The 22500-nt window shown below is 29.0% G+C and overlaps 3 protein-coding genes across 11 annotated transcripts in view; 2 read left to right on the top strand and 1 right to left on the bottom strand.

Annotated features, from left to right (window-relative positions):
* LOC122633364 overlaps positions 1-1787 on the top strand; it is a 37957-nt gene extending 36170 nt beyond the window's left edge. For all 3 annotated transcript variants that reach the window (XM_043821164.1, XM_043821165.1, XM_043821166.1), the window contains 2 exons: positions 874-1079; positions 1501-1787. In XM_043821164.1, coding sequence (XP_043677099.1) covers positions 874-1079; positions 1501-1622 — 328 coding nt within the window. In that variant the 3' untranslated portion in view covers positions 1623-1787. The remainder of the gene's footprint in view (positions 1-873; positions 1080-1500) is intronic.
* A 10736-nt stretch (positions 1788-12523) lies between these two features.
* LOC122633365 (nose resistant to fluoxetine protein 6-like) lies at positions 12524-18503 on the top strand. 2 transcript variants are annotated; one of them, XM_043821169.1, is made up of 13 exons: positions 12526-13013; positions 15473-15717; positions 15802-15995; positions 16073-16206; positions 16290-16514; positions 16605-16818; positions 16897-17062; positions 17163-17242; positions 17342-17437; positions 17508-17637; positions 17728-17902; positions 18010-18152; positions 18264-18503. In XM_043821169.1, exons 1-13 carry the CDS (start codon positions 12797-12799, stop codon positions 18390-18392), a joined length of 2148 nt encoding a protein of 715 aa, XP_043677104.1. In that variant the 5' UTR covers positions 12526-12796; the 3' UTR covers positions 18393-18503. The 2 variants fall into 2 exon arrangements, with proteins under 2 accessions (XP_043677105.1, XP_043677104.1); XM_043821170.1 differs by having other exon boundaries at positions 12524-13013; positions 18010-18374.
* Positions 18504-18810: 307 nt separating this feature from the next.
* The window catches only part of LOC122633366 (myotubularin-related protein 2), a 4014-nt gene continuing 324 nt past the window's right edge, over positions 18811-22500 (bottom strand). For 3 of the 6 annotated variants that reach the window (XM_043821171.1, XM_043821172.1, XM_043821173.1), the window contains exons 2-10: positions 22051-22278; positions 21849-21956; positions 21108-21560; positions 20584-21031; positions 20280-20455; positions 20029-20136; positions 19706-19890; positions 19313-19517; positions 18811-19201 (exon numbers count right to left, since the gene is read on the bottom strand). In XM_043821171.1, coding sequence (XP_043677106.1) covers positions 19049-19201; positions 19313-19517; positions 19706-19890; positions 20029-20136; positions 20280-20455; positions 20584-21031; positions 21108-21560; positions 21849-21956; positions 22051-22176 — 1962 coding nt within the window. In that variant the 5' untranslated portion in view covers positions 22177-22278 and the 3' untranslated portion in view covers positions 18811-19048. Of the gene's footprint in view, positions 19202-19312; positions 19518-19705; positions 19891-20028; positions 20137-20279; positions 20456-20583; positions 21032-21107; positions 21561-21704; positions 22279-22500 lie in introns of those variants that run through there. The other 3 variants (XM_043821174.1, XM_043821176.1, XM_043821175.1) reach the window with 3 other exon arrangements.

The following is a 22500-nucleotide window of genomic DNA, read 5'->3' on the forward strand; positions in this document are numbered from 1 at the left end:
TTTTTTTTGTGTTCGACATATTGATCAGGACAATTGTTGAGTCGATTAGTTTTAGGGGTATGCCTGATTTTTTCACAGTTTTGCACGTATTTTTAACTTTTTCTTTCTTTCTTTCTTTTTTTGCTTTCATCACCACTCGATCACCGCTTTGCAAATTAACAGACACACTCGTTATTGTCAATGTTTACTGGCATGGAAATAATGAAATCGTATTTATATATCCTTGATTCGACTACCATGCACACGTCGTTTCCCTCGCATCGTTTTTTTTTTTAGAGAATTATATTTAATCACATATATTATTTTTATTCTTATTCTTCTTATTATTATTATTGTTATTATTATGTATATGTGTATACACATTCAATCGTCTCGAATATCACGGCTGCACGATCACTGTTTTTTTTTTTTTTTTTTTTTTTTCTTCTTTTAAATTGACTTATCTCTGTATTACTTTATTTTCTATTTTATTTATTTCATTTCTATTTTATATTCCTACGATCAATCGCGTCGATTTATCTCACGTACGAATATAATTATTCGATCACGTTGGATCTCTTTAGCGATTGAAAAAAGAATAGAATAAAAGAAGGATTTAGAAAAACAAAATTGAAACAAAAAAAAATTGCCTTCCATATCATTTTTATTCGTCGTACGTGATATATGTATACGCGAAGATCGATCATTTCATTTTTGATCATCGACGATTCCAAACAGAATTTCGTCGATGTATATATGTATGTATATATGTATACATATATATATATATATATATATATATATATATACGCACATATATTTGAAAAATAAATGACGAAAGAATTTTATTATTATTATTATTAATAATAATTATTCGTTCGATTACATATACAGAAACCCTTCAGGAGGTTCTGGTCTAAGTGAAACTGGATCATTGGATCGTGCAAAGGCTGCATTGGAACGGCGGAAAAAGGCCGAAGATGGTACAGGAAATCCTAGCTTATGCAGGATCGAAGTTACCAGACCTAATCCAGATTCATTGATCGATGAATTAATTAAAGCGACGAATTTGGAACAAACGGATCTCGAAAGTTCCGAGAGTAAGCACGTTACGACTATTTATTTATTATAATTCCAAGTATCTCTAGATGATTCAATTAATCTTCTTCGAGACATTTTAGCCTCGAAAAATAGAATTATATTTTATTCTGAAATTGTAAAAGAACGAGACAAACTTAAAAAACTTTTGTCACACGTCGACTTTATAACGATCCCCGTCGTGACGTTTACACGAATATCATACACATGATATATACGATGAATTATTTTCAAAACGTAAATACTTGCGATATAATTTCACATTGATTTTCTTTCGTTTCATCTTTACTGATATCCTTCGTAAAATATTCAAAATTATGATCATATCAATAATAACGTAGACATGTGTATGGGTATAAATAAATTTTATATCGAGGTTCTTATATCTTTTTTTTTTTTTTTTTTTCTTTTTTTTCTTTTTAGCAACCGGTTTGCAGTTGTTCATCGCAAAGGATGGAACAACAGCGTTGGGTAGTCACGAGGTAAAGAGCCAGATGCCTGCGGGTGTGTTCAAGCAGGTGGTGATGGAAGAAAACAATAGGTAACACCAAGCCATCACGTCAAGGCGGCAATACGCTAGACAGGCCAGCACAACGTTCTCATTGGCCTTGGTGCCTGAACTCATCTACGAGGCTTACGAGCCACGGTAGTCATGATGGAGAACGACTTGTTTGTTGGGTCGAATATAAGAAGAAGAAAAAAGAAGGAGAGGAAGAAGAAGAAGAAAAAGAAGAAGAAGAAAAAGAAGAAGAACAACGTCGTCGTAATGGTGTCTGATAAAAAATGATCAGACTGTAAGTTGTCTAACGACAACTTCCATCTAGCGAGAGAAAGAGATAGAGAGAGAGAGAGTGAGTGAGAGAGAAAGGGGGAGGAAGGGAAGGAAAAATATCTCTCTTTGATTTTTGTTGTCTACTGTCATCGACAAACGAAAGAAAAAAAAGCAAAAAAAAAAACAAGTTCTTGCGTTTTAACCACAGTATTTCTTAAAATATGTATATGTTATGTATATGTATATGTGTACATATGTATATATACGTACATATACATACACATCTTCGTACACATGATTTTGTATGCGTACGTACAATTTTTCGTTTACAATTATTTATAATACTGTAAAAAAAAAAAATAAGAAAAAAGAAAGATGAAAATGTGAGGTTTATTATTATTACTATTGCTATTATTATTATTACTATTATTATTACTATTATTATTATTATTATTATTATTATTATTATTATTATTATTATTATTATTATTATTATCATCATTGTTATTATTAAGACGATGACATTTTCTTGCGAGATGGAAGAAGCTTTTTGTGAGCATTACGAAAAGAAATAAATCGAAGGAGAGAGAGAGAGATATTAGGGGAAAAAAGGAAAGAATGAATGAATGAATGAATGAATGAATGAATGAATATTGAATGATTGAATGAATGAATGAATGGATAGATTGATGAAAAACAATAATTCAAAAATATACACATATTTTCTTCCGTGAAACTGAAGCACAACTGATATATTATTATTATTATTATTATTATTATTATTATTATTATTATTATTATTATTATTATTATTATTGTCGACCGTGCTTCATGCACGAGTGGAGCTTTAGTCAATACAATTTTTAGACGAGAGACTATAATGTCGTGATAATAAATCAGCATATTAGTTTTAAGGAAAATTATGGAAAACACAAAAACAGGGGAAGTAGATATACATATATATATATATATATGTATGTATATATGTATATGTATATATATATGTACATGTATGTACAACAATGGTTTGATTAATAATTCTAAACAAGGTCCGACAAAACTTTCGACAAATGTTTATTATTATAATTATTATTATTATTATTATTAACTATTATTATTGTTATTTGTTGTTGTTGAATACTGTAATGCGGACTAAAGTTTTGGTGATTAACAAGTGATCATTGTACAAAAAAGAAAAACAAAAGAAAAAGTTTGCGATCAAAAAATATATTTTTTTATTAATTTTTTCTTATATAAAAACGTAATAAGATAAGATCATCCGTTTTATATTTTCTTCAACACGCATGGTGTGTGATATCTATTCTCACGCACAAGGAATATTATATAATTTAATTTAATTTAATTTTAATTAATCTAACTTAATTTGATTTAATTTAATTTTATTTAAATTTATTTTAGTTAATTCGATTCTTTTCCTTCGAAGTTTAACAATAACAGCGTATCCTAATCGTTTAATCATGAAAATATTATTTTTATTAACTTTTATTCCGCCTTACAGTATCTCACTCGACTCTTTCCTATCATCATTATTATCTCATGTACACTTTTATTTTATTATTTGATTATTTATCGAGACATCATTAAGAGAAAAATCTATGGAACATTGTAATGATACTTCTTAAATGTCTTTTTGAAGCAAAAATGAAAACGAGAAAAAAAAGAGAGAAGAAAAATCGTCCTTGGAAAAAATCGGTGAACATTAAAGAAAAAATAAAGTAACAAATATAAAGAAGAAGAAGAAGAAGAAAAGAAACGAACGAAAGAATGATGAAAGGGCCAATGACTCCCTCGTTGTTCATCGAACATTTTCTTGTGGAGAAAGAAAAACGAAAACGAAAAAAAAAAAAATAAAATAAAAGATTGTCCGTTTAGAGAGAAATCCCTTTTCGTCCGGTTTGATTTGATAACCGGTAACTCTGATTCGTTTTAGCAAAACTTGTACATATAGTATTTAGTAATTGTTACATAGATAAATGGCTGGTGTTATATACAACATACGTTCTCTCCATACTCACACAGAAATATATATACACACACACACACACACACACAAAATACATAAAGAATAATAATCTATAAGCGATACGATGTCCTTTTCAAAAAAAAGAAAAAGAAAAAAAAAAAGAAAAAAAAAAGACGACGAGGGCACAAGCGCTATTTCGTGGTTTCGACTGAAAGTTGAAGATGAAAAAGAAAAAGAAGATGAAAAGATAGATGAGTTAAATAAAAAAGATAAAAAAGGAAAAAAAATAAATAAATACAAAAATAAAAACGAGAGAAAGATGATGATGATGATGATGATGATGATGATGATGATGATGATGATGATGATAATGATTATGATTATGATGATGAAAATAATAACGAATGAAATCCATTAGGCATATATACGTGTACATATATACATACATATATAATATAATATAATATAAAAATTGCAAATATTAAGTCGAATATGTAAAATAGTACTTCGAAGATCTATGGTAGATCATTGTGAAGTATTAATGTGGATTGATCACTTGTCGCTCCGTAAATTTGAAAGTATACATTATATACTCGGAAAAGAATGGTACATGATTCTTTGTTGGTTTTGATGAATAAAAAAATTCCAAAAGAAAAGAAGAAGGAGAAGAAAAAGAGAGAAAAAAGAAATTAAAAAAAAAAAACCAAAAAAGACGACAAAAAAAGAGAAATGAGCGATCAAGAATCGATCGGTGGAATTCGTGCGTACAAAGACAGATTAAAAATTTAAGAAAAAAAAAAAAAGAAATAAGTAAATAAATAAATAAAAAAAAATTAATAAAAAATAAGTCAAGACAAACATTAGCTGATGACGATGATAATCATGATGATCGTGATTATAATAGTGATGATGATATCGATGATGATGAGGGTGATGATGATGATAATGATGATGATGATGATAATGATGATGACGATGATGATGATGATGTTATACTTGTGCTTTATCACGCTTTTCAATTGGGATAACGATTTATCTGTTACTGTAATTTTTTTTTTGACGCCCTTTTTCGTCTCTCGTCTATCTTTATTAATTTTATATATATATATATATATGTATATATGTATGTATATGTGTATATATATATATATATATTTCTTCGTTTGTATTTGTTATATCTCGATACTCGAACACGCCTCCGAATAATATCTTCTTGAATTTCTTGATACGATTATTGCGTTTGAAAATGGTGAAATAAAAATAAAAATAAAAGTGAAAATAAAAAAAAGGAACATGAAATAAAATTCGACTCGATTGCGGCAATATAATATAAAAATATATATACATAGACATATATATATATGTGTGTGTACGTGTGTATATATATAATATATATATATATATATATATATATATCAATACTTCGTAAGAACTTTTTATTTATATCTATATATAATACAAGACAAGATGTATAATCAAATTGAAACGTTCCTAAATATTTGTTTTTCACATTATTTACTAAACTTTGCCATGCCGCGATCGTTATATTATAAACAAATTTATTTAATTTATTTAATAACGAGTGTTCTCGAGAGAAAAAGATAGATAGATAGATAGAGAGAGAGAGAAAGAGAGAGAGAGAGAGAGAGAGAGAGAGAGAGAGAAGTATAATAAGATAGATGTCTCTCGAGAAACGAAAGGTACTCTTCCTCGTTTTTGTCATTATTTCTTTTTCTTTTTTTTTTATAATATACGACGAGCGTGTAGAATGATGTTATCATAACTATTATTATAATTACAATTATAATTATAATTATTATTTTGTTCTTTACTGCTACGATGTACCGAGGTTAAAGTCACGCAAAACCTGTTGCGAGGAAATTATATATTAAAAATATATAAAAAAGAAAGAGAGAAAAAGTACATAAGTCACGTACACACGTGATGCATTGTAAAGATAAACGAAAAATAAGAAAGAAGAAAAAAAATCTGTGCATTTCCTCGCGAGTATTGTACAAAAGTTATGTAAAAAAAAAAAAGAAAAGAAAGAAAGAAACAAACAAAATAGAAGGAAAAAAAAAAAGAAAACAAACAAACAAACAAACAGTTAAACTAAACAAACTGAACAAACAATTGCGATGATGAAAAGCGTATGCCACGTTAACTTTTTTGCGCCTTGCCTCCTCGCCCCGTCGGATATTAATTATTGTGATATTTTATGATAATGTGTAATGATAGTTCCGCTATTATCCCTGTATTATTATTATTATTATTATTATTATTATTATTATTATTATTATTATTGTAAATTATGGTTTTTTTTTACTATGAAAAAAATGGAAAACACTTGAGTGCGCATTCGATACACACCGAGACTCGCGGATTGTATTACAAAAAATGGCCACAATTTTATCCTTTTATTTTGTTTCCCCTCCCTCTTTATTTTTTCCTCTCGTTGACCCCACCACCCACCATTCACTATATTCCCTATACTACTCCTTTTTCTAATAATTTATTAGAAATCGACATTTTGTTGGATTCTTTGCTCGTTCTCTCTTTTTTTTTTTTTTTTCTATTATTTTTTTCTATTCTTTTCTCTTTTTTTTTTCCTTCTTTCCTTTTCACCCTCCCTCCTCCCTCTAAGCCCTTACTCCTTTCTGTTCTTCGCGAGATGGATGTAAAACTTCCATAAATATGTGCTGATAATAACACATTTGAAAATCAATCTCGTTCTCTGCTTGTCTACTTTCTAAACCTTTCCTTCTTTAAGCATATAAAAAAAGAAAAAAAAAAAAAAGAAATAAAAAGTCAAGGATATATCGAATAATAATAATAATAATAATAACGTATAATTCTCTTAACAAAGGAGCACTGAACTATGTCGTAATCGTAAGATCATGGTTGTGCAATCGATCGATTGTTTTGGATCGTCGAAATCATCCTGATTATCAAGCTTTTTTTTATTTCTTTTTTCTTTTTTTTTTTTTTTTTACTTTTTTAATAAGAATTATCATTATCCTCATCATCATCATCATCATCATCATTATTATTATTATTATTATTATTATTATTATTGTTATGGTGTTAGGAGAGTCGCATCGTAAAATTTCTGAAATCGTTCGTAGGTGAATAAACGAAAGAAAAAGAAAAGATTCAAAAATAGAAATAATTTATTGGTGAATCGACGATAGAAATTTACTGAGATCTCGAGTAGAACTGAAAAATATCAATACGATATTATCCGATCGATCTATCGATCTCTTGTTAAAAAAAAAAAAATATTTCTCAAATGAGAAAATGAAAACGGTCAGTCTTAAAAAAAAATTTTAAAAGCACTTTCTCTGCATACATTAAGAACGATCATTGCACTGACGTAACTACGTCTGTTTCGAGATACCGATATATAACTATGTATACAAATACACGTAACATTATATCACTTATGCGAACGCTTTCACGATACGAGTTACTTGTTATTCGTAACTCTTACATATTTCAATAGAAATAAAAATCGCTAAACCGAGATCGGTTTAGATGATAATGCAATAGCTGAAAAATGTTATTCCATTTTCTTTTCTTGTCTTCTTTTTTTCTTTTTATTTTTTCTTTTCTTTGTTTTTCGTCCATCAATTCAATTTATACGGTGAACGTAAAATATAATGAAAACAAACGGATACGTTCGATAAAAAGAATTCGTATTTGTAGAATAAATGTGTAATAATATGTGAAAAAAAAAAAAAAAAAGAAAAGAAAAGGAAGTTTGAAAGAGAAAAACAGAAACGATTTGATTACCGATAATATGTTACATATTATGATGGTATAAGGGGGTGACTGCAGCAAAAGGAAGAAATGAAAAGCGAAATAGAGAATAAGAGAAAGAGAAAGATGCAAAATGAAGGTATTATATATTTCGAGATAGTGAGAATTTGTATGGTTTGATGTTACGCAAATTAATACGAAAGAAAGTAATTAAAGTGGATACGTGAATAATAGGGAGAAAACTTTTAACACACTTAACATACATTTAGAGAACGATACATCGATCTTTGATTATCTTATGTGATTTCAAAAGAGAAATTAAAATACTTAGATTTATCTTAACTTTCATGAGATCATCATTTTATCCTCGCTTTATATGTCATTACCTTGATTTGCATAATTAAACTTTTATCTTTTGAAATTGTATTACATATAACATTTATCATCGTACATCATTATTATTATTATTATTATTATTATTATTATATAAAAAATATTTTTACGAAAAAATCATTAATTCATTGTAGATATAAATACGTGATATTAGTTATGTATTTGATTTTTTAAAAGAATATTGATAAATAATGAGAAATTTCGTTAACAGGCTTTTTGTCATCTTAACAAAGAAGAACAGTTCCTAAGAAAAAATATTAGCTTACTTAAACTGTACACACACACACACACACACACACGGAGAAAGATTACGCTAAAACAAAAATTCATTTTCACATAATTATTTAATAACCTTTACTACATTCTTCGTTGGTAATAAATTTCATTTTTATATTATCTTATCCCCAAAGAAAAAAAAAAAAATAAGAATATTTCGTATGAGAATGTTAACTTGCTTAATTTATTAACCCGTCGTATTACTACATTATATACGTAGAAAATACATAAAAGATAAAATACAGAAAGAATTTGAGAACCTAATATGACAATTACGTCGGTCGATAGTTTCTTAGAATCGATGTGAACACTGCGCGGAAATTTTTCTTAAATTTTGCTATACGAATTCCCTCTCTCCACACACACATACACACACACACACGCACACACATATATATATATGTATATCTGTCTTTCTCTTTTTCTCTATTCGTCGTATTTATCATAGGCATAGAAAGTACAGTGCGAAGTACCGCGTTGACGAAATTTACGACAGCAATTGTGTATCGAGCATAATTAAGCTTTGAAACGCACCGTGTCACGCTCTTTTGCGATTTATGAATTATTCATTCTTTTACTTTCGACTTCGCTCAAGCTAATTTTATATTCTTTTTTTCTTTTTTTTTTTTTTTTTTTTTTTTTACGTTTTGTTTAATGTTTTTCTTCTTCTTCTTTTTATTTTTTTCGTAATTTTCTATTTCATCCATGATAAAGATTCTAAGTTAAAATGTGAACACTTCTGTCGATGTTCGCCAGTTAAAATAACTTTCAAATGGGTGTTAGATCGCTATATGAAGAAAAAGAAAAAAAAAAAAAGGAAGAAAGAAAAACCAAAAACAGAAACAAAAAAATAAAAAAGATAGAAGAAAATAAAAATAAAAAAAAAAAAAAAAAGAAGAAAAACAAAAATCAATACCCCAATAGGAAATTAAATAATCATAGTTTATTTTTTCTTTTCAAACGTAATTAACTTTGTGTCAATCAAGAAAGAAAATTGTAACGTAGAGAGCGCGTCGATACGTGAAATCTTTATCATTTACATCATTACTATTCTAGATCATGAATCAATCGAAAGTATTTTAAATGCGTTATTATGGAAGAAGAAAAATAGAGGAACGGAAAAATAGGGACAGGTGAAATGCTATTGCATAAGAGATATGCATACTGCAAGGAACGCAGTGACGACGTTATTTCGTTTCTAACTTGCTTAATATTATGTATATATTATATATATACATATACATATTTTTTTTTTTTTTTTTTTTTTTTTTTAATATCGACTGTACAACTTAAAATAAATTGAATGTTAAGATATTTAATAAGATTTTTGTGAGAAGTTCTGTCGACTGTATTATACATAAATTATTTTCATTTGCATTAATTAACTGCGAAATTGTGATTTCTTTTTTTCTCTCTTTTTCCATGTTAAATCTCCTACGAAAATTTATTTGTTTTCAAATGAAAGAAGGATAATGAAGAAAAATGTATTTTTCAATAAACGATACAAAAAAGAAAAATGTGCGTTTAAGGAATGTTTTTTTCAATAACTTATGACCAGACATACATAGGACAATATTAACTTTTCACCACTTTTTCTTTTCATCTTTTTTTTCAATTTCTTTTCCTTTTTTTTTTTTTTCTTTTTTTTTATTTCAAAAGAACCGAGTTCTTTCTGAGAAAAAAGGATATGACTAAACTAAAAACAAATATTATACATATATGGAAGAAGTTTATATATAGCATATTGTCAGACCTTCGGAAGGAATGTTACATCAATAAAAAAGACCCAAGTCGATCTATTGCTTCATTTAGAAAATACATTAAAGTAAATAAATAAATAAATAAATGGTAATAATAATAAGAAGAAGAATTGAATAGTAATTTAATAATGAAATTAAAAAATAATTAAAAAGTCGTTTTCTTTTTCGACGATTTGAAAATTTGGAACTATACAAAAGAGAAATAAGTAAGAGCGTATCTTTGAAAAATAATACTCGATGTAAGAGTAATTTGTGAACGTTGCTTTTGAAGAGAAGACGATCGAATCTGTTTCGTTCAAAACGCTATTACTTTTCTCGGATCAAAGTAAACGTAGGTTCGAGTTCGTAGCCACAAATTATATAGGAACGATTATTTCTAACTTAAAAAATAGGATTGCCAAATGATTTCCGATAAACTGAACATAATTCATTTTTAAAATTTTATGAACACTTATCTCTGCATTTATAGAAACGCATTTAATAACATTGATATGTATAACAATTATTAATTACCAACTTTATGATCAATTCGAATAGTTGAAAAAGATTTATAATTTAATCACTCTTTACTTATACAATTAAATCATTTTTTATACATGGGTATATATTTATAAGTATATACATATTATCCATATTATTTTAGAAACAAAAAAGAATACATTCACTGAGACACCACGTGAATTAAAAATTACTTTCTAATTAATAAATAAATAAAATCGAAAAAAACAAAGATAGAGAGAAAGAAGTTGACAAAAAAAAAAACGTATCAATCGTTTTTAAGATATCATTTGAATCGTGTTACATAGATAATAAAAATTTTCTTATCGAACATACTTAATAACGGAATAATCTAAGGCCGAACACGTTTTCCTGGTTAACTCGATGTAATAAATATTTCTTACTCTCTCTCTCTCTCTCTCTCTCTCTCTCTCTCTCTCTCTATCTATCTATCTATCTATCTATCTTTCTCAAAACTTTCGCTATACTATTTGCATATAAAACATAACTTCCGAAGTTATATTTTACTATACAAAGTTCGTCGGACAACATTTTCGATCGATCTCAACGAAATCAACTTATATATAAATTCTAAAAGGAATCGGCGTCCTTTTCTTTTCTTTTTTTTTTTTCTTTTTTCATTTAATTAATATCTGATGCAAAAGTGTCGCCGATGATATAAAGAATACAAAGAAAAAAAAAAAAAAAAAGCCGAGATATAATATGAAAAATACAAAAAAAATTGAAATAACAAAGTTATTTGGAGATTGGATAATAAAATAAAATGATCGGATCCTGTGGTATCACGATTAGTAATAACGATGATGATGCTGCTGCTGCTACTGCTAGTAGTGATGGAGCTAGTGGTGATGGTGATAGTGGTGGCGATGGTTACGATGGTGGGGATGTTAAAAAAAACACCCCACACATACAGTCAAAGACTTCTTTGCTTTTCACCTGGATTCTGCGATGAGTTTTCGTCGAGTGTCCGCAGTTCTCTCACGTTCGTCGCGTCTTATTGATCGAGCATAATTTTATTTTCGTTATTGTTCTTATTATTGTTTATTTTTCCTTTTTCTTTTATCTCTCTCTCTCTCTCTCTCTCTCTCTCTCTCTCTCTCTCTCTGTCTCTCTCTCTGTATATCTGCCTCTCCTAAAATTTTCTCTTACATTATTTTTTTTTTTTTATATCTTTTCTACATTCTCTTCAACGATAAAATCGTTTGTAAATATAGAATAGAAACGTAGATATCGTTTTCGAAAGTAATTATAAATTTCTTATTTCCTCGAAAAGGTATCGTCTTTGTTGATTTTTTTCTCTTTCTTTTTTTTTTTTTTTTCTACTAAAGAATACGGATCAAGAGAAGTAATCTCCTTCGAATCGTCTAAGAAAAATTTTCCCTTCGTTATTTTTCTTTTTTTTTTTTTTTTTTCATTATCTTTCTTCCCCCTTTTTCTTCTTGTTCTTTTCGTTCTTCTTCCTCTGAGGTGAGCAAATCGTTTATTTTTACATATGGATACTCAATCTTATGATAATTGTTATCTCATTCAATTAATTGCGTATTAATATTAAATCGTATAATTTTCATATTGCTATCATGTACATTTATTAGTATAATAAAAGAATATTATTATTATAAACGATCCATTCACTTCACGAATATATATATATATATATATATATATATGTATGTATATTACTATGCATGCAAGGTGTCTCATTTAAAAAAATTATCATAGAATAAAAGAGAGAGAGAGAGAGAGAGAGAGAGAGAGAGAGAGAGAGAGAGAGAAAGAGAGAGAGGAAAAAAAATCGTTTACAAAATCTTTTCTCGATCATCTCTTTCTTTCACCAACATTAATGTCTTTTTAATTACTAGAAATCGATCTATTTCTAAATTTTATGCCATTCTCTATGAAAAGAAAAAAAAAAATAAAAGATTGGGAAAAAAGTTATAAGTTTATCTCTTATCGTTCAAACGTTATATCTCACTTGGCACTTGAACTTCTATCGTCACATTTCAATAAGATTAAGAAGCATAAATGAAAATATGTGTCTAGAAGTGTGAACGAAGAAATCATAGAAGTATAATACGAAGACAAAAAAGAAGAAGGAATAAGTGTATTCTCTTTCAAGTGTTTTCATCTCATCGAAAGAGTTTAATCTTATTTGATAAGACAATAGCAAACAAAGAAAAAAGAGAGAAAAAGAAGAAGAAAAGAAAGGAAGAAAGAAGAGAAAGGAATAAAAAGAAGTACCAAAGCGATAGAACGAAGATGACATATCTAAAATTACTCTTGCTCATTTATCTCGGTGAATCCTTTCTCTTATTTCATTATTCCGTAGCCACGGAAATTGAAACGATAATGACACGTACGTTACCAGTTTATGCGATGCTCTCAAATGCACATCTTCTTAATTCAACAAAGTGCACTAAGGAATTGATGAATTTACGAGATGCTATCGATCGGCGAACGTTATGGAGCTTAAAAGGTATGTAAAATTTATGAAAAATATTTATCTATATTAGAGGATCGAATTTTTCTTTCAAAATTTCGCTATCTTATTATCTCTCTTGTTCTCTCTACCGTTCGTATTTTTATCTTTATCAGATAATCCTTCGAAAGTATTTTTAACTTCATATTTTTACTCTTTTAAAGTAAGTTTTTTAAAATTTTTAAATCAATGAAAATTAAGAAAGAAAACTAAAGAGAAAAAGGATAATCGATGCATGTTATACGTCAGTTATATTTAACAATCGCGTATTCTGATTTTTCGCAAAAAAAAAAAAAAAAAGAAAGAAAGAAAGAAAGAAAGAAAGAAAGTAAGTAAATAAATAAATAACAACTTAAGGGGAAATGAAAAAGAGATTCGAGGAACGTTCGAACGACATCGAATGATGAAATAAACTAGTTAGAGATCATTCCGCAAGTTTCCTTAAAGAAAACTATTACGTTCCTATTACGATATACATGAACCCGGTTCGTCCAAGTTACAAAATCACTTCTAAAGTTGTATCGTTTCATTTCCATGTTCGAAATATCGTCAGAGGGGAGAGAGGTCGAAGGTTGACAGAGTTTTTCTTATCCTTTCCTTTCCTTTCCTCTTTTCTCTTTTTTTTTTTTTTTCATTCTTACGCAGTTGTTCTCTCTTCGAGAAGTAAGAAAAAAAGGAAAAAGAAGAAGAAAAAAATAGACGTGGAAGAAAAAAAAAAACTGGACGTTCAAAAAAAAAAAAAATAGATGTTAAAAAAAAAATAACAGGAGGAAAGAGAAAAAAGGATCTGCGCAGTAAGAACATAAAGAATCACGAATTGACTCTTAAGTGTGATGGATAATAATTGTCTTAAGGGATTCTACGAAACTCGCATCGTTACACTCGTATATGCATACATGACTTAAGCTGCAAATCGAAAAGTCTCGTCAAACAACTCTCGCCAAATAACTCTTTAAACTGAGTCGAGAATATCAAGACTGGTTTGCTATATATATTTACGTTGGAAGAATTCTTGTTTGGCCTTCGTCAAATGTTGGTTTTATTCTTTGATAGATTCATAACTTATTTATAATCAATAACATTATTTAATAACATATTTTTTTCATTATTAATAACATATATTTAATATATATGAATATTGATATAAGTATAGAGAGAGAGAGAGAGAGAGAGAGAGAGAAATGGAAACGTCAGATATCTCGAAACTTATAATTATTTTTAATTATATTAATAGTTATACTAATAATCATATTAATATAATTAGAAAGTATGTATTAATAATTAGAAAGAAAAGTCGGATACCCCGAAACATGTATATCTTTTGAAGTTATCATTCATTGTCAAGTTCTTGTACTATAATTTGAAAGACTTCCTGTGTATATATGCACGTATATATAATTAATCAGATAATAAATGCATTTTTATGAATAATTGATAATTACTTTAAAAAAGAATTAACATTAACAAAATTAATATAAATCTTATATTACTGTTATATATATTCTCAACTTAATTGTACTTATCTATTTTTCAGATATCGACTTATAAATAATTATTAACAGAATCCTGTTGGATATTTAAATAAATTTCTTTTTTGCCTGTACGATACATTCAGTTTTTTTTTTTTTCTTGATTGGATCATAAAATATTCTAAAATAGTAAGAGATTATTGCATCTTAAATTTTTCTATCCCTTTTTTTTTTTTTTTTTACTTTCATTTAATTATTACGCATAACTGCATATTTTTTGAAATAACATAATCTTTTCCTTGGTTAAAAGTGTTAAGAAATCAATAACACTTTTGTTTTTGTCTTTTTTTATTCCTTTTCTTTATATGTATATATACATATAATCGACAAGTCGTAGAAAAATGTTCTACTTATTAAAGGAACTTGTCTTTAATGGAAATAATTGATATTCATTTTACATAGTTTTTTTTCACTATTAAGTGAACAAGTTTTCGAGGGTATCTTACATCGACTTTCTTTTTGCGATTACACAAGCAACCACTTTTGCCACGTTGTAAAATGCTGTAACCCGTAAATTACTGACAATCCGTATTTAATATATATTTTTAACGTTGCTTAATTCCTTTCATTTTCAACTATAGAAAACATATTCATTATCAAACGATAGTTCTTCTATCGTCATTTATATAAATCTATATGCATATTTTCAAATGTTGACGTGATCATAAAAAAATATTATTTATATTATATAAAAAATTATATATAATAAACGACTCGTTTTAGAATTGTTATATTTTCCATAACGAGATATGAAAGATTTTGACGCCTTAAATCAGGCAACCGCTTTGTACTCCGCCGATAAGTACGGTTGCCTGTTTTTAGGGGTATATATATAAATGATACAAAAAGTATTTAAAATTAACAAAATCATTGAATTAATCATTAAATTTGTTTCCTATTCTTTCTTGTTTCTATTTTCTGATCAAGTAATGGATTCAAGTGGGGTACCAAAACCCGGATTCGTTTATGGAAATAATTATTGGCTTGGTATCCAAAGTCAATGCAAAGACATGAACAATAGAGATCCATTGATACTTTTAGAAAAGGAAATAATGAATAATTCGAAATATCGTCACGTAGAAGATGAATTTCCACCATACGAAGTGAAATATTTCGTCGCATATTTCAGGCACAATAGTACTTTGCAATACCACGTTAGATTACCTAACGAAGTGAGTACCTGTTAAATGAATGAACGATCTTAGTAATTCAGATTAACATAAATATTTCTACTTGCTTTTTCTTTTCCTTGGTAGAATTTGGTAACACTCGGAATGTGTTTACCGGCCACTTGTTCAAAGGACGAACTATTTATTCTTCTTGAAAAAGTTTTCAAAGATAGAAGTCTTATTATGGGTGACCTGTATTCGGCTGATTTTAAGTTGTTCAAAGTAAAAGATCTAATTGACGACCATCGATGGCTCTTGAGTGGAACATTCATATCAATCATGTATGTCAGCGAGCATAAGATTTATGATAGTCACGTTGCTCGAATATAACAAATCGTTTTATCTGTCTCCCCTTTAGGATTCCATTGATACTTACGTGCTTGTTAATGCTAATGGGAACGATCTATGACGTTCTAATATATCAAAGACGCTTAAAGAGGCACGCTAAACTTCTTAAAAGTTATGAAAATACTAATTCTTCTCAGACAATCGGTACGATCATTTATCCGAACGATATAAATCATAGTATTAACGTACACGAACGAATTTCAATAATATTTGAAAATATTATTTAGATATTAAAAGAAAAGAGGAAGATCCTGAGGACAAGCTGACAGCATTGAAATTTCGAAGTAACATCGGTAGAATATTACTATCATTTTCCGTTTACTCGAACACGAAGATTATATTTAATACAAAACTTAATAATGAATCTATAACAGTTATACACGGTTTAAGATTCCTATCGATGTTATGGGTTATTATGGTACACACGATATTCTACATGCATGACTATACAGGTAAATCAACGACGATTATAATCAAATAAAAACAAATATAAACGATACGAATATCTGCAAATTTCGTTACTTATATTTCATTGATTATAGACAATAAGATAATAACTTGGAGGAAATCAGAAGGTTTTGCTAATCAAGTGTTAAGCAACTCGACCCTATCGGTGGATACATTTTTTTTCCTCGCTGGTTTCCTCGCAGTTTATTTGTATTTAAAAGCAGAAAAGGGGGAAGGAAAACATCGGCCATTCAATTACGTTGCTGAAGCTAACATCTTCTTCATGAGCCTCTTAAAAAGATTTATCAGGTAAATTCGTGTTAACGATTATAATTTAAGAAATATGATTATACTTTGAAATCGCTCATCAATTTCGTTCTAATCTAGATTGACACCGGCTTATATGTTTGCGATGGGAATATTCGAAATAAATTCAATGTGGTACAGTTATACCTCGGAGTTTTATATGGACGAACGTCCATATGAGATCTGTCCGAAATATTGGTGGAGGAATATACTCTATATTCAAAATTTCTTTAGTAGAGAGACTATGGTATGAACGTTTGCTTCTATCGATAATAAATGTTTCCGTATCGGAGATAAACTATTAATTGGATTAAAATAATTATTTATCGTTATTTCGATATTTACAGTGTATGTCTTGGAGTTGGTACTTGGCGAATGATATGCAATTTTTTGTGATAAGTACATTCCTGTTAACGTTATCGTCCATGTAAATCCAATATTATTATAATTTTATATATCCGATTGTAATCGTAAATGTATTTTCACTGCTAAACGTTTGACAATGTGAAAACATTTAATTTGGCAGGTACTTCAACGTGGCAGTCATCTTGCTAGGTCTATTGTTCATCACATCGACGATCGTAACAGGCTATATATCCTATATTTACGATTACGTTCCTACGTAAGTAATTGAAAAATTAATTACATAAATACACGTATAATCAATTGACCGGTTTGATTAATTTTTATAGAATGGATCAACAGTACCATCTATTAGATATCCTGTACGATCCACCCTGGACTAGAATAGGACCTTATATAGTGGGTATGATCACCGGTTATATTATTATCAAATTGAACAACGAATTACAATGGAAAAAGGTAAAAAATATATATATAACAGTCTCGTATTAAATAATCCTTGGTCAAAATTGATTTGATCGCTCAATGACGTTTACTAATGATCCTTAGAAAACTATCATATTATTCTGGATACTTGGTAGCACTTGCAACGTATTAGTACTTTTTGGATTATGGGAAAGAAGCATATCAACTATATCTGCTGCCTTTTACGTTGCCCTTAGTAGAACAGTTTGGGGAATAGGCTTGGCATGGCTCTTAATCGCCTGTGTCACGAATCACGGAGGTAAGTAAATCAATGTTAAAAATCGAATTCATTAAATTAATGTTAATTCTTTTGAAATGTTCTTTCCTCTATATTTTTTTTTTTTTAATGAGAAATTTTTATTTCAGGTATTGTGAATAAGATTCTTTCGTTCAAAGGTTGGATACCATTCAGTAGATTGACTTACAGTACCTACCTTTTAAATCCTATTATTATCAATTCCATTTACTTGCACAGCGAAACTTCTGTTCACGTTGATTTTCTACCAAACGTAGGTCAACCAATCACTTACAATTCTTTTAATTTCGATTATATTGCAGATATTAATAACTAATTAATCTTTTTCTTTCTTTCTTTTTTCTTCGTTTATACGCTCCTCCAGTCAGCGCTCTTTTTAGGAAACTTTGTGATCAGTTACGTATGCGCTTACGCATTCACGATGATGTTCGAAACGCCATACATCCTGTTGATGAAACAATTCATTGATCATACCGGCGATAGAAAAAAATGATCGATCCTATCCATTCACGGATATCTTTATATTCATTAAATTGAATTATCACAAGGTTTTTCTTTGATGTTTTGTAATTTATTGGAAAAAAATGTATATGTTCGAATTTTTTTTTTTTTTTTTTTTTTTTTTTCTTTCTTTTCCATTTCTTCCTCTTGTTTTCGTTATTTTTTGTTTAACGCGATTTTAATGCATTCCTTTCTAAATTATACACTGATAATCGCGCAATTAATACGAATGATGATCATACGGACGATCCAACTTCATATATATTTACGTATATATATATATATATATATACACACACACTACACATATATTATATATATATATGTGTAGTGTATATATACATATATATTTATATACATATATATGTATGTATGTATACATATATATTTGTAATATATATGTATGTATGTATACATATATATATGTATATATGTATGTATATATATGTATATTTTTTTTCTCTCAGTTTTTTTTTTTTTTTCTTTTCTTTTCGACGATTTATAAACTTCTTTTATCAACGGGCATTTTGTACACAACGAAGCGAGTTCAGTAAAAATATCTTGTACACTGACTTAAAAGAGATAGGATAAGCGTAGGGCACATTTACAAAACTACAGATCGTTAAACGGTATGATATCCTCGCCGTGCTATGAGTGAACCGGGGAATGTATCCTAGGAGGTGCAGGCGAGGTAAGAGATCGATTAGCTCGAGAAGCTTGCTCACGTCGACCTTCCTCTAGTTGTTTCTCAAGCTGCTCTTTCAAGACTAGAAGTTCTCTCGTTCGCTGATAAACAGGATCCTGAAATAAAAAATAGTTTGTACTGATTGTTCCATTTTTTTTTTTCTTTCTTTCTTTCTTCTCTCTTATCTTTTTAAATCTTTTCATTACAACAAAAACAAAATTACAAACCTGTTGTCTCATAATCGGATTCCATCTACAATACAGACCCTTCCAAGGTTTGATATACCTCATACTTGCTATCGGCATTAGAACGAGTTGATAATTCGGTCCAGCCAAGTAAAGAGGATTTTGATAAAGTGATAATTGACTATTGGTGTAGGACCATAACGATACGGTTCTTTGTTTGATCTGTTCTTGTACTCTCTCGCGTTCGCTTAAAACAAAAAAGAGAAAAAAAAAAGAGAGAGAAATAAAAAAGAAGGAAGAAAAGAGAATCAATAATAATTATAAAAAAAAAATAATAATAATAAAAGAATTGTTAAGATCAAGTTGTTCTAAGAGAAAAATTGTAGTTTGAAATAAGGGTTAAATACATCTATATATATATATATATATATATACCTGCTGAATAAAAACGTGCCAAATCTGCAAGAGTAAAGATGGTCGAGGATAGTGATTAAAAAGTGCTCGTTAAATTCGAACGCGTTTGCAAACTGTCGCGTTATTTGCCAAACGCAATCCATAAATTGTAAAAATACTGGAGAACGATCCGCGTCACTATGGTGTTCGTCGCCATGACCAATCCTCTGCAGAAAAGAGATCATAATATTATGTAAAATAAACATTGTTTAAACGTATACGTAACTTTTAATAAATGTAAAAGAATCATTATTTTGTGTGTGTGTGTGTGTGTGAATTTTTTTCTTTTTTTACATATAAACTACCTGCTGAAATTTATGACCGAAACTAAGCCATTCCTTTTCTATGAGAACTTCAAATCCTTTAATGGTCCTGTAATATGGGTCCAACATTAACATGGCAAGAGCTGTTAGCTATAAAAGATGATAGATTATATATATATATATACATAATACATATATATATATATTAAAAGTTTTATTACAATTATATTCGTTAAGATATATTATATTATTATTATTATTATTATTATTATTATTATTATTATTATTATTACTTGTGCTGTTCGATCCCATCCGTCCGAGCAATGTACAAGTACGGAAGTCTTATGATTTTCTACTTTATCCACAATTCTAACTGCGCCAGCGAGAACACATTTAATATGTTTAAGCCACATCGTGGATTCTATACCAGATAACCACTTGGCTTCGTCGATCGTTGGAAAACATAATTCTATAATAAGATTTAATCTTGTAATGTGATTTAATCGAATTAATAATAATAATATATATATGGAAAAATAAGAAAAAAAAAAAGAAAAGAAAAGAAAAGAATTTCATTTATTATCACATTAGTAATACCTTTCAATTTTCTCAGGCTCTCTCTCATAACGTGAATATTATGAATATCAAGAAAAACAAGCTCAGCGTTTTGATAAGCATCCTCACTTTCGTAACCACCACCTTTCGCTTTATTCGCTATTGCGTTAGGCATTGGTCGAGCATCCATTATAAATAGTTTATGGCTTTGTGCATTGGCATCCATTATCAACTGCACGTACCTCTCGTCCTCTCGACTTCTTTTACCACCAACGCCGACTAACGGCTGTGCGCAACGCGTTATCGTCGCTTGGCTTTCTGAATGAATCCATGAAAGTACTGGCAATCTTCCTCTACTTCTAAAAGCTGCCGATGCTTGTAAATCTTCATCTGTCGCAGCCGCAGGTACTGCCCAAACCGCCGGATAACTATCGGCTAGTGTATACGTGTCATTAATCTTTGATATTTTCCACATGTCATTATTTACACCCTATAATTAAATATTAAATAAATCTATGGATATTATTCATGCTTTAATAAAATATAATATATTCAATATTCCTTACCATTCGTTTTAATTCAGCAATGGGCTCGTACACGTTCCAACCATTCTCGGGAAACGTTTCCGAATATTCAAATGCGAATAATGGTAATTTATGTGACAACGGAAATGAATATTGTTGAAGTTTTTCAAAGACATCTCTTCTAGAATGATTTTCTTGCTTATGGGCAAATCGAAGATTTCTCATGTCTTTACAAAACACTTCTATACCATATGAATTTTCTCCTCTGCTTGACGCACCACCAACTTTCTCGATTCTACTGACAACACCCAAGGGCACTTCCACGACATAAGGCGTTTCACGGTCTACACTACGAAAGTGAAGTTTATAATTTGTAACACTAAGAATTCCTCTAGCTGGACCCGAATAAGGACACAAGTAGGTCACTTCATGCGCGATGCCTTGAACTCGTTCCCCATTTAAAAGCGGCGGACCTGTATCACTTCCTGATAGATTCTGTTGAAAACGATTTTATGATACATTAAAACAATTGAAATTAACTTATTACGACGCGTAAGGTTTCTATTTACGAATATATATAAATATATATATATTCTACCAAAATGTGCAATAAAAAGTAAAAGTGACGGAGGTTTTTACATTTATATAGGGATATGAAATAAACTCCTTCGACGAAACTGAAACGTAGCAATAGCAGTTCATAACAAACACAAATAATATGACAAAAACAAAAGAAGAAATGCAACAATTTCAACTACAGCCACTTGTTATTTTCAGACTCACTTTTACTTGATTGTCTTTTTTTGCCTCCAAAGCAGAGACAATATTATTATCTGTGGAAGTAGAACTCGAAGAAAAGCTTTTCGAATGGGATGCTTTTTCCCAACTCTCCTAAGAAATTGAGTTAGAGTCGTATGAAATCAATCTGATAAAAAGAATTATGTTTATAAAAGTTTGTTGTTAACTGAATAATTAGATTTAATACCGATTCTTGACCCATCTTTGAATTGAGTGAACTGCTTTTACTGTCTGAATTAAGGGAATCTGAACTGGCATTTTTTGAGTTGTTTTGCTCTACATTCAGGAGTTCAGCACTGCCTCTCTTCTCCATGCTTGTAGTACGTATGCTTCTAATTTCTTCTACTCCTGTTGCAATGACATTTTCAACTTTCAAACTGGCTTCTACATTGATTTCTTCAATCGCTTCTTAATCCTATAAACGTTAAGTATACGTTAGATTAATACAAATAGATATCAACAATCTTTTCTAAATAAGATAATGATATTTTCTTTCGGTTAACCTCAAAAATGTTAATTCGTATTATACATTAAAAAAAAGAAAAACAATGTTAAATAAATTAATTTATACGTATCATCTCGATATAATACGCGTTTTTAATTCAAATACAAAAAAAAAACGATCGAAAACAACTTC

This window comes from Vespula pensylvanica, chromosome 12 (genome assembly GCF_014466175.1).
Source record: "Vespula pensylvanica isolate Volc-1 chromosome 12, ASM1446617v1, whole genome shotgun sequence".
NCBI classification, from domain to species: Eukaryota; Metazoa; Arthropoda; class Insecta; order Hymenoptera; family Vespidae; genus Vespula; species Vespula pensylvanica.

Coding starts and splice junctions, on each gene's coding strand:
- LOC122633365 (XM_043821169.1), top strand. CDS start 12,797: ATGACATATCTAAAATTACTCTTGCTCATTTATCTCGGTGAATCCTTT. Junction 15,996..16,072: donor GGAACATTCATATCAATCAT/GTATGTCAGCGA, acceptor TCTCCCCTTTAG/GATTCCATTGATACTTACGT. Junction 16,515..16,604: donor CTACATGCATGACTATACAG/GTAAATCAACGA, acceptor CATTGATTATAG/ACAATAAGATAATAACTTGG.